This window comes from Arachis ipaensis, chromosome B6, assembly GCF_059453495.1.
Source record: "Arachis ipaensis isolate K30076 ecotype BB chromosome B6, ASM5945349v1, whole genome shotgun sequence".
In the NCBI taxonomy this organism is placed as follows: Eukaryota; Viridiplantae; Streptophyta; class Magnoliopsida; order Fabales; family Fabaceae; genus Arachis; species Arachis ipaensis.
In genome coordinates, this window is record NC_142441.1 from 146,982,180 (window position 1) to 146,995,342 (window position 13,163).

Sequence of the window (13,163 nt, forward strand, 5' to 3'; positions counted from 1 at the left end):
ACAACATTTGATTGGATATTAGTATAGATGTTTTGCACTAACAATATATTGAAATTAAATCTCTACTTGAAATTGCATACCCATTGTTCTTTACACAAAGTTGCATAATTCTGTTATGCAAAAGTGGGACCAAGTCTGAAATCATGAAAACATCTAACAGATTGTGGAGCCAAGAAACTTGTAAAACATCAAGCATGAATTAAACCATGTGGGAAAGGACTGCATATCCAGTTGCCTACAACTAATGGTAATGCACTTATTTTTTGGTTGGATGCATTATGAATTTGATGCCCCAAAAGTTCCCCTTGGACACACTTCGCTGTGCCATCTCAGCAACCACTACTCCTTACTCCTTACATCTAAATATTCGGGAGGCACTAATGTGCCTGTTCTTTCTGTGGAATTAGAAATGAATCAACATAGGATGCACCACTTTACTTGGTGCTGTTGTCTTAATGCGTATTTAGGTGCTGGGCTCTGTTTGTCATTGGTCCTTATGGTGTTATAATGGAGTCAATTCATCGAATTTTCAATAAAAGCAAATAGTCCTAATCTTGTATGTTAAATCCCTGGCGTATTAACTTCATCACTGAGAATAGCTTTGGATACCTCAACCTCTTGGCTATAGTTTGTACTTTGTAGTTAACTAGTTATCAGGTGTATGTTTGTTTTGAGAAGTTCTAATTAACTAGAAATTGTTGGGGTAATTTTGAACAGAGAAATCAAGAGGTTGTTGGTTAAAAATTAGTGGTAAACCTTGTTTTTCAATATTAAAGATCATGGTATGATGGTGAATTGGTGATAGTGAAGGTGATGTGGTTGGGACTTGGGGTGCTCCTTACTTTGTAGGGTGCATCATACCCTTGAATTCATTGGGTCCTATATAAACGACCTAGATTCTCTAGCATGCGTTTAGGGAACACAATAGCCTTTTTCCATAGTTTGACAAATTATTTATTGGGATCAAGCGGCTGTGAGGAGCAGAGTTAAGGAGATTCAAATTAACGGAAGTGGTTAGGTGTTCCTAAATTGAGAAGGTTCAAATTAACAAACTAAAAGATTAAGGTAAAATGGATTTGACATCACATTTTAACTCAAATTAAGGCATTGGATTTGTGGGTCTATTTAAATATATACTATTAACTTAATCCAAATTTAACTATAACGTCGAAGGGAAACGTTTAACTAATCATAGAATATTTTAGTCTCCTCCCCCTTTTGGATCGAGTATGTGTACAACATTTTAAAAAAAAAAAAAAACTCACATGAAATTCCAAAGTTGTTTAGTAACTTTGTTGATTGTCTTGATTCTTCAAACGTCTAGAATTCCACCCTTGTTTTTCATGTAAAGAAAAAAGAAAAGTATTTTTTAAACGAATTTAATCGTTTTTATTATCCGTATACAAGAGAGTTTTATATTGATATTCAGTCATATAGTGTTGTAACACAAACAAATTGAAATAGTATGATAATCACTACTTTTATATATGTTACAGTATATAATTATTTGTTGGTGTCTAAAAAAAATTATCACATAGAAATATAAATTCTGTCGATATCTCTCTTGAAAGGTGTAAAGCATATAGCGTTAGGTATCTTGACTTCATTTTGGGCAACTCAAATCCTGACTTGAAGGTTCTAACTCATTTCAATATATTTAACTAAAAAATAGTGAGTGATCTTCAAATCATGAATGAAAAGAATCTGAGTATCTTTTGTACCAAAGCATCGTCTATTCTATAAGCTAGAAGCCAAACAGTCCCTTAAATCTAGGACCAACATTTAGTATTAGTTATCCATGCGCTTGTGAAAAGTACTAAAAGGATCAGAAAAAGATAGATTCTCATGTGGTGACACTAGCATATATATCACTATATAGTAAGAGTCATTATTTAAATTTTAAGCAACAAATATATATTCTTGATCAGTGGTTTAAATTCTTAAATTTAATACCTACATGCTACATATGAAAAATTTGGGGTTAAGAGAGATGTATTTCTAGAATCTCAAATATTTTAATATAATATTTATTGGCCTAACGTAAAGAATTAATAATAATAAAATGAATAAATAAAGATAAGTCATGCTTTTGGAACAAAGCATGTGTAAAATAATTTGTACTATCTGATATTTTGCTTGCAGGTATTATATAATGGGACTGACATCATGGCAGGTTTTGATGACTAGCAGCCACGTTTGGTTAATATTATTTAAACACGGATACTTTGTCCTTAGTATGCAATTAGTTGCAGTTGTTATAATGTTATTAACATTTGTTATTATACAATTACATATAAGCACACAAGGATCTCTTCCTAGATTTGAGGCCACTGCATTGATAGTGACTTAGTAGTTGGTACTTAGTACATTAACCTCACATAGGACAAAAATCTGTTCCTATTATTAAAACCTGAATAATAGAAAAAGCTGTGTTTTTCTGATTTTTCCTTCAACAGGTTTGGACAAAGAAATAGTCTCATTTTTTTTTCTTCATTCTTTTTCTTTCATCATATAATAATAATAGTTCAACTAAAAAAGACATATGTTAAAGTTATTAATTGAAAAACACATAATATTTAAAATTTTAATATATTGAAAAAAATAAAAAACTTTTATTAATAATAATCTTAATATAAGTTCTTAAAAATTCTATAATCATAATAATAATAATATAGTATGTTTTATACTTTTATTAGTGTTATCCAGTTCCTAACCCACTAGCTATTTTGGTCTTTGTTATAACAATGACAATATTTAAAACGTTTATTAGTGGAGTCGCCTTGCCATTGGCTCCTGTCTTTTTATTCTGGTACATTTAATAGGAATCTTCTTGTCCCAAGATAAACAAACCTCTTGAATCTAACTATACATTAGTGAATATTACGATATTATCTCCTGATGCATAGTTGAGAATCTATGATAAAATTACCTGTGATTTTGAGTTCGAATCTTGAGGATAAAAAAAGAGAAATAAAACAGATAGACAATTTCTTGAGTAAATTTAGTTGAATTTTCTGTAATAATGGCCAAATTTTGATGATAAAGACCAAAAAGAATGTATGATAATCAAGAATGTAGCACTAAATGTTTCATTTCATGGATATAAATTAGGTAGCTAAGGTGCTAAACCGATCAAGGAATAATCGTATGATGATAGGAATTTAAGAATATCAATTTGCTTAACTTGTTCTTGTATAATTCGTTTTAACATATCTTAATTCTCTTAACGGCTAAAAGATCTATCACATGTTATTTATAAAAAAAATTAGATAGAACATCTTCCTTGAGTACTAAATTTCAGTATAAATATTATTCTCCAAGCATTTTGATTTTGGTTAATGGTTATATTCATGCCAGCTATGACAATGCACTGATGTAGTGACGGATTCTCTCAAATCAATCTTATATATGGGAATTCGGGAAAAACCAATTTGAAAATAGAATCAGTTATGTCAGTGGCAGATTCTAACTTCAGACATGAGATCAACAAGACTACAAGAGTATACATAAAAACTTGGAATTGAAAAAAAAAAAAAGTACCCTTTAATTATAGTGTTCACTTATCTAATTGAGATGATGACGAAAAAAAAAATCTGAAAAAAAGGACTTAGAAAACATAATTAAAAAGCTTCGATCACTAATACACCTTGTCTAACTCAACCTGAGAAAATATCTAAAGCCATTGTAACTGGTAATGAACTTTTGATCCTCCCAAGAAGCAAAATTAAATATGCACAATAATATTTATATCACACAGTGAATAATTAAAAAAAAAATTGACAAAAAAATTATCTTAAGACTCCCTAATTGATCTAACTAATTAAGAAAATATAGTGAACATGAACTGGAGAATATAATTTTAATTTACCTAAATTTATAAGAATTTACGAGTTGACTTGAAAATTTGATAACATCACTTAATTAAAGCTTGAGAGACAAATCAAGGTGCTTGATTTCATCTTGATGATGACGATGAGTTCCACTACTAAGAAAAAACCCACTGATTTCTTTATTTGGCGATGCTGAATTCATCACTTCAAATCTTCCGACGCTTCCTCTTGACGCCGATAATGCCGAAGTTCGATGAAAATCCGCCATAGCCAGTCTTGCAACACCGGGTTGTGGATCAATAAGGGGTCTTGACCAACCGTGATGGTGTCCATTGTGTGAAGGTTTGTGGATCATTGCATGAGCTTGAATTCCGAGTCCTCTGTTGCCACACGCGCCGCCGTGGAGCGGCAGAGACGCTATGCTGGCGGCGGAGGCAGCATAGCGAAGTGGAATCATTCCAAAGGCAGGTGTAGAGGACAGTATTTGCGTCCCGAATCTGTGGCCTCTCTTGGCTATCGATCGCTCCCTTTTGTGAGCGTTTTGGTGTCCGCCAAGTGCTTGCGAACTGTAAAATTTTCTCTGGCAATAATTGCAAGAAAAAACCCTCATTTCTACGTCGGAAGAAGATGAACCGTCACCAAAGCAATTCGGTTTGTCTGGTAATAATGACGGTTCTTCTTCTGATGGAGAATTATTTTTGTTATTGGATAATGAATCCATATCCAAACAAGTTATGAGGTTGAGCTCGGGCGATCCGTCGTCCAGATCGTCTTGGTTGCCGGAGACATTCAAATCCAATAATAACAAAGCATTATTGTTATTACCTATGTTTGTATCGTTTTCTTCTGCTTCTTCGTCTTGCAAAGATTGTTGATTCTTGTGTTGTGGTGTACATGGAGTTGGAGGAGTAGAGAAGAAGTGTTTCTTGTTGGTAGGAAGTAGTGTTTCCATGGCTTTCTTGAGAGTGGATAAAATAGAGGGGGAGACAAATAATGGTTTATTTGGTCTTATTATTATCCTATGTAATATGTATGTTTGGATTTGGAATAAGGATTATATGCTCAAGTCTTTGTTTTGTCAAAATAGTAAATTTGATGTACACCTACACTTTTGACTATCTATAACACTTATATGCAATGCTATAGTATTTAAGTAAGGTGTTTGCTATCAAGTATAAAAGTTTAGTGTTTAATTGTCAAAACATTAAATACTTAATATTTAATTTAAAAAAAAATAAGTTAAATAAAGACCAAGCACTAAATAATAACCCTGATAAAATTGTCCTTTCAATTATATAGGGACTTTTTTTGGAGTTTAGCTTGGCAAAACACTAATAATAACTAATAATAAAAAAGTGTGAGCTTCGGTGCGATGGATTAAGAAAAAGAAAAGTTTAGGGATAAAAAATTGTAATTTATTGTAGCCAATATTTTTAATAAGTAGTCTAATATTTTTAATTCAATAGTCTAATACTATATTTTTAACTAATATTTTTAAATATTATCGATCGACTACTTATCAAAAATAATAAATAAATATTGACTCTCTAAAATACAATCCTAATAAAAATGTAAACTTATGACAATGATGCATGGTTACGAATTTAAATTCTAAAAACAATCTATTCACATAAAAAGGTACCATATTATTATCCTATGTACATGCAAAATTTAAATAATTTAATAATTAATTTTTTATATATACGTACCATATCTATTATATATATCTAATTTTACAACCAAAATGTATCATATATCACTTTCTTATTACAATTAGAATCAAATCTTTTTCTCCAAAATTAAGAAATTCTCCTATCTTTACTAATTTTACAACCAAACGTGTCATATGTCACTCTCTTATTGTAATTGAAATTAAATTTTTCCCTTCAAAATTAATGAATTCTTTCCTCCTCCTTACTAATTTTACAACCAAAATGTGCCACATGCCACTCTTTCATTGCAATTGAAATAAAATATTTCCCTCTAAAATTAAAGAGTTATCTCCTCCTCCATCTTCCTTTCTCTACTTATCTCATTCCTTCAACTACTCTATCTATTTTATATATCATTATCAATATCAATGATTAATTACTAATTTAACAATCAAAATGTGCAACATGACATTCTTTAATTGCATTAAAATTAAAATTGAAATATTAAAATTGAAATTAAAATATACCTATATTATGTATCATATATTACTATCTAATTTAATAATCAAATGTGTCACATGACACTCTCTTATTAAAATTGAGAGAAAATATTTTTTTTCAAAATTAATAAACTCACTAAATTTTCTCATCTACCTCTTTCTATTTTTTTATTTCTCTCTACCATTTTTACTCTATATATAATTTATATTTTATATTAATAATTTGACAAATCAAAATATGTCATTCGGTATTTTTTATAATTAAAATAATTTTTTTTTCTTCTAAAATTAACAAACTCTCACTCTCACTCTCATTTTTCATCTTTATCTTTCTCTCTATTTTCTCTCATTATCTATTTTTTCTATCTTTTATGTTCTACAGAAAGCAAAATTAATTAACAAAATAATATAATTCAAATAAAAAAATATTATTATTATATATATTTTTTAATTTATTATTTAGGTTTAAATTTTCAACGCTTATCTTTCTAATCTATATTTTTATTTCTCTTCTTTCAAATATTTATTACATATAATTTGGAGAGAATACTAATGTTATAATTAAAAGTTAGAATCAAGATTCAATTGTTTAAAAAAAATTAATTTTGAGTTAATTTTATAACTATCAGTATAATTTTTTTATACTAATATCTAATTATATTTTTATATACACTGAGAAAAAAATATTATTTTTAAATAGCAAGTATAAAAATTAATTATTTCTATTTGTAACACCTAATTAAATGTAAAAGTATACACGTTAAATTATTTTAAATTTTAGATAATGAATGTTAAAATTAATTATTAATAAAAAATTAGACTTTTTCATATAAAAATAATAACTAAAAATTTTATTATTTGATTTTTTATCTACAAATATCTTGGTCATTTTAGTTAGAGACTTTTGTCATCCTACGACTTTTTTCTGTAAAAATAGTTTGATTTTATAAATCTTTTATGCCATCCATAATCTATACTGTCAGAATAAAATAGACCATAATTTTAAAAAATTTATATTCCCGTAATATTATTACGAGTAAAAATACTAGTTTGATATTTAAATCTTAGTAAATAGAGTCTGGTATATTGAGTCGTTATTTAATTTTATCTTAGCACATTATTAAAGGTGTTATATATCTATTTATATATCAATAATAATGTTATATATACACAAAAAATTCAGTTATTTATTTAAAATATATGTTAAAATATAATATAATATTAAAATTAAATAAAATAATATATATTTATATTTGAATAAATAATAATTAATTTAATAACTAATTTTTCATATACATAATAATTTTATATATGATTATAATTACCCATATAAATGAGGATCAATCATTTTTTGAATTTAAATAAATTTGAGTATGGTTACACCATTGTTTTTATTAATTATTTTATTCTTATACTTACTCTATTTTTTTTTTATATAGTAAGATTATTTGTGAAAAAAATAATAATAATTAATGTTGCCTAATTTGTTAGACTAACAACTTTTTTTAGACCAAATTATATTCTTAAAAAAGGACAAATGTTTTGAGGCGAAGGGCATAGTATTTTCCTAATAATCAGGATTTGCATGCAGCTAGCATATCCATGATGAGAACTGTGTCTACTACTATATATTCACTGATCATACACATATATAGCATAGACCAAATTGTGGGGAACAAAACTGTTTACTATTTAGTTAGTGATGGATGGAGAAGGCCTTTGGGAACAACTTAGGATCATAAAATAAAATAAAAAAAATTAATTAAAAGGAAAAAAAAAATGATGAAGTGAGAGCATCACGCGCGTCCCCTTTAAATAAAGTAGGTTAATGAAATTATTATTAGGGAGACAAAGCCAAACATTGTCCATGTTACACCAAAGTCACCAAACAAAAACTTTGCTATGTACTTGAAAGTCCATCAACAAGGCCATCGTGTCCCCAAGCCTGTCCCATTACATCTTTTATTTTTCACAAGAAATTTAATTAGCTTCCTCTTTAATTTGTTCACGTTGTTATTGTTATAAACTTATTTATCTTAAAAATTTAAGTTATTATGTAAATATAAATAAATGATTATATATCTTTTTATCTTTCTTCACACAAGATTTTTTTTTTTTTTTTTTTTGCATTACGTGAATTTGTATATAACTTTTTCTTTTCCAAAAAAATTATTTTATGTTAAAATTCTTTCTTTTGAGATTTAACAAGAATTAAATTGTAATTTTTTTTGTTATAAAAATTCTAATATCATATCATAAAAATGTTTATGTAAAAAATTTAAACAGTAAATAGAAGTATATTTCTATCTTTTTTCTTCAATCTCCATAATAATGTAATTCAATTTTATGTTATTATTACAAGAAATAACATTTTTTGACATTGCTGATGAAAGTGATGGATCATATCATCCCATATTTACAAACATGCTATATATCTTTGTAACATCTAGTTAGTTGAGAATCATGTGTTAACTGAGAAGTTTAATGAAATAAGTTAGTAAGGAATTTTTGAGACAGATTTCTCACAGAAGTTATGAATCTAGAAAATTTAAGTCAAGAGGGATTTTTTATTTTTATTTTTATTTTTTAAAATGTTAAGCTCTTTTAGATATACCTACATAGATTTTCCCTTGATTGTTGTCATTTTCTAAAATAAATAATAAAATAGAATTTGTAGACCTTTTATCAACGGAAAATTTCATAGGAATTTACTTCAAAAAAAGGAAAACGGTCACTTCCAATTTTCATGTAATGGAACTATACTGTTCCAAATTCAACTCATGTTTCCCAATGATATCATGTACGAATTGAAGGAAATAAAATTCTTCTCTTTTAATTTGTCAACATGGAAAAGGGCTCCCAAGTTACAAAGTAACAGCTTTATTTAGTATCCTATTCCTAGTACTCCACTTTAACAACTTTATATGTTACTTCTACTACTGAAATTACAACCATTACTTCACATCTTTCCCACTTGTTCTAAAGGGTCATGACCTATAACTAACACACAAATATTTATTTTTGTTGGGTTCAAAATTGTAAAATTTTATCTAATATACTTTATAGGTTGAGTTTGAGTTATGTTTTTTATTAATATTGATATATATTATTTGTTTTTATATATGCAATGCAAAATGTCTCTTCACTTCTTTTTTTTTATGATAATGCTAGAAAAACAAAAAAAAATAATCAGAATTTATTTTATTTAATATTTATTAATTAGTGCAGTAATTAATGAATACTAAATAAAGTAAATTCTGACTGATTTTGGCTAAATTTTTTTAGTTACCAAATATTTCTATTCTTTTATTAGTTTTGAGTTGAGACTACTTATTAGTCTAACCTGTCTAATCCAAACTTTGTCTTATAATTTAGTTTAATATTTAAAAAAAGTTTATGAAAAATAAGTTTTTTTTTTTAAAGATGAAGCCTCTTAAAGTATTAACTTTTTCTCTTGTAATATTTTTTAATTTGATAGATCAATAATTAATTTATCGTAGATGTGATCTCTATTTAAGAGTTGTTGTTTGCCAATAAATTAATACATATACAAAATAAAATTTAAATTCTAATTATTATTTAAATAGACTAATAAATTAAGTATTAGACGAATTTAAATTGATTTTTTAATTTTTTATTAATTTGATGAAATTGATAATGAAAATTTCCATTTAATTTCTACAATGCCTTTATAACCATGTGATATGCTGACAACTATGAGAACATCAATCACATTCTAATAATTCCAAAAGAGTGAACATAAACTTAGGTATACTCTCGGATATTGTGCTTTTGGTTAAGTTCTTTCTTGTATTATAGCTTCTTTCCAATATTCTAGCTTTCTTTCTTTCAATCTTCCATGTTGCGGAAACTAACATTGGCCCACAAGTAATTATACATAATATATATAATAAATTTGAATATCTGAAATAAATTTAAATTAGTCAAATTGTTAACTCATTTGTCTATTTAAATAATTATAGAATTTTAAATTTTGTTTTATATATGTAATATTAACTAATAACAAACTCTTAAATAAAATTTGGATGTGTAGATTAATTGTTGACCAATTAAATTAAAAAAAATCATAGAAAATACAAAAAATGAAGATTTGGAAATTAGAGAAAAGAATTTTAAAAAGTAGAGGGAAGGAAAATCCAATGTGATATTTTGTGTGTACCATATATAGTGGCATAATAAAGGGACAAATGGCCGACAAATAAAAGAGGAAACCAATGTGGAGTCCCTCTATTGCCCTTCATATATAGTGGTATATATATATATATATATATATATATATATATGTTTCAGTAAAGATTTAATTTCGCATTCGTCTTTGAGGCTACATGATTCAATTTATATTTTACAGTCTATCACTTCTAAAATGATTTAATTTAGTCTTAAGATTATATTTTGTGATTCAATTTACCCCTTTTATATTTTATATATATAGGGATTAAATTAATTATGGGAAAGTATGAGGAGCCAATAGAATATTTATACAATGTGTACAATGGAAGTTTAGAGAGTATTAGAGATATAATCATTAGTGTTACCTTTTTCTATTAGCTAAAGCTTTTGGGATGAGTGGTATCATGCATGGTATTAGAGCGTTAGATCTAAAAAGTTAAGAGTTCGAGCATTGGTAAACCCCAAAATTAGTTTAAACTTTTGGGAAGATGTTTATTATCGCTAGTACTCGGATGGTTATTCGAGATAGTATGGACATATTGTACAAATAGTCCATTATCTCCCTAGCGGAATCCATTAATTATAAAGCCGTCTTAAACATTCACAAGGAATAATTAAGGATAATTAATTATAAGTAAACTGTAGTTTAATTTTAATAGGTTTTGTCATGCATTTATATGGGGTTTAATTAGTCATGAAGAAGTACTTATCTTATATATATATTTAATTGTGTAGTGTATAGTTTTGGAGATGTTTGGTGAAGCTTAATTATTATTTATTTAGTATTATCAGTATAATAATAAGAGGATCAAGTGTCCAAGTTAAACTGTCGGATTAGGTATATAACTATAGATATATACACACAATCAAGTACAATGATTTTCTCCATCCCACTAAAATATTTGTAGAGTTGTGTTCATACGAGCTTACTGAACTACTTTCTTTCTTCTTTTGGATTTTATACGCCTTTTTTTTTTAATTTTAATGATACGAAATTGATATCTACTAAGCATACATGTGAGTTTAATTTTGATAATTTAGTGATACTTTTGTTTACTTGCCACATAAGTTTAGATTTTTTATTTGCTAATTAAAAAAAGTTGTGTATCTATATTAACCAGATATATTTAAGTTACTATTACAAATGAATTTGTGTTTAGAAAAGGGTAGCATTATTAGTCAATAACTAAAAATTTTGGTTGTCATATATTGTTAGTATAAGATAACCAATCATATATTATTTAATAGATTATTTAAACAAATAAATTAAATTAAATGACTGTTTAAATTTTTTATATATACTAATAGTATATTAAAATATTTGAAATCTACAATTAGTGATATCTTTCGATCGGACGGGCTTATTATATTCGTTACAGATCGGAATTTTATTTAAAGGTTTATCGTTTGCCAATAATATCATTTTTAAAATGTCATTTTAACCAACAAAAAATTCGTCAAATATAATTTAGCAATTGATTTAGCGGCTAATTTTATTCTGATCCTAGAAATTCTATATCGATCGCTAAATCAGTCATTATTAGTAATCAATTTTTTCAATCGCTAAAATTGATCGCTATCCTGATAATTTTTTATATGAGTAAAGTATCATTTTTGTCCCCAACATTTGGGGTAAGTCCCAAAATTGTCCCTAACGTTTCAATCGTCCTATTTAAGTTCCTAATGTTTCAAAATTGACTCAATGTTGTCCTGTCGTTAGGGATCCGTTAACAGAATTGACGGCGGGACAAAATTGAGACGATTTTGAAACGTTAGGGACTTAAATAAAACGAAAACGTTAGGGATAAAAATGATACATAAAAATAAATTTTAATTTAATTTTATCTTTCAATAATATTAATTTTTTACTGTATATAGTATTCAATTATTTTTTAATTGCATCTAAATAAATTACACTTAAAATAAAAGTAATATGACTAAGTGTAATTTACTTAGATGTGATTAAAAAATAATTGAATACTATGTATAGTAAAAAATTTGATATTATTTAAGGATAAAATTAAAATTTATTTCTATATATCATTTTTGTCCCCAACGTTTTCGTCCTATTTAAGTCTCTAACGTTTTAAAATCGTCTCAATTTTGTCCCACCGTCAATTCTATTAGCGAATCCCTAACGGCAGGACAACATTGAGTCAATTTTGAAACGTTAGGGACTTAAATAGGACGATTAAAATGTTAGGGACAACTTTGGAACTTACCCCAAACGTTGGGGACAAAAACGATACTTTACTCTTTTTATATTATAATAAATGAGTTACTACATGTATAAAACGATATTTAAATATCTGACTCTTATTTAAACAGAACTAATCATTAGACCAACCCAATTTATTTTTCAATTAGCTAGTTAGTTTGTCAAAAAGGACAATGATGTTTTGATTCAATTTCGGTGTCTTATATATACACAAAGATACATATAATATAGTATGATACTAATTATGCTTACCATATTCACAAGTCATTTTAGGCAACTTTGATTACAAAATGTTCCAATAACCCCACCTTAGCTTAAAGTGATTGGTTTTAGAATATAAAGTGAAAGAAATTGGATTGGGAAAACAACTCAATGAGTCCATGTTAGTATATTGTTAGATGTCTAATCAATTCATGGAACCAAATCTCTTTATGAGATCTCTCTGTCTCTATTATTAACTCTTCCACATTTGAATAAAGTCTCTCAAAAAAGAAAACCACAAAGTTCCAATCCATACCTTCTTCCTTTAGGAGCCACATCAAAGTACTCGAAAGAAAGATGACAACTATAATGCTCTTCTCTTTCTTTCTTTCTCCTTCTCTTCCAACTATATCCACCCCACATCATAAAACCATGTAATGAGTGGTCTTCAAAATTATCTATCTCTATTACATATTTTACTTTTTTTTTTTTTTTCATTAAGCTACACATTCTATTTTCAAAAATGGCACTTCAACCTTCAATGAGCGGGTGTTTAGTCCCACTTAACTTT

General features: G+C 27.2%; 1 protein-coding gene across 1 annotated transcript; it reads right to left on the minus strand.

Annotated features, from left to right (window-relative positions):
- Nucleotides 1-3,463: 3,463 nt before the first annotated feature.
- LOC107648512 (zinc finger protein 1) lies at nucleotides 3,464-4,921 on the minus strand. Its single transcript, XM_088491558.1, has one exon. The coding sequence runs from the start codon at nucleotides 4,780-4,782 to the stop codon at nucleotides 3,922-3,924; it is 861 nt and encodes a 286-aa protein (XP_088347684.1). The 5' UTR covers nucleotides 4,783-4,921; the 3' UTR covers nucleotides 3,464-3,921.
- Between the last annotated feature and the right edge of the window lie 8,242 nt (nucleotides 4,922-13,163).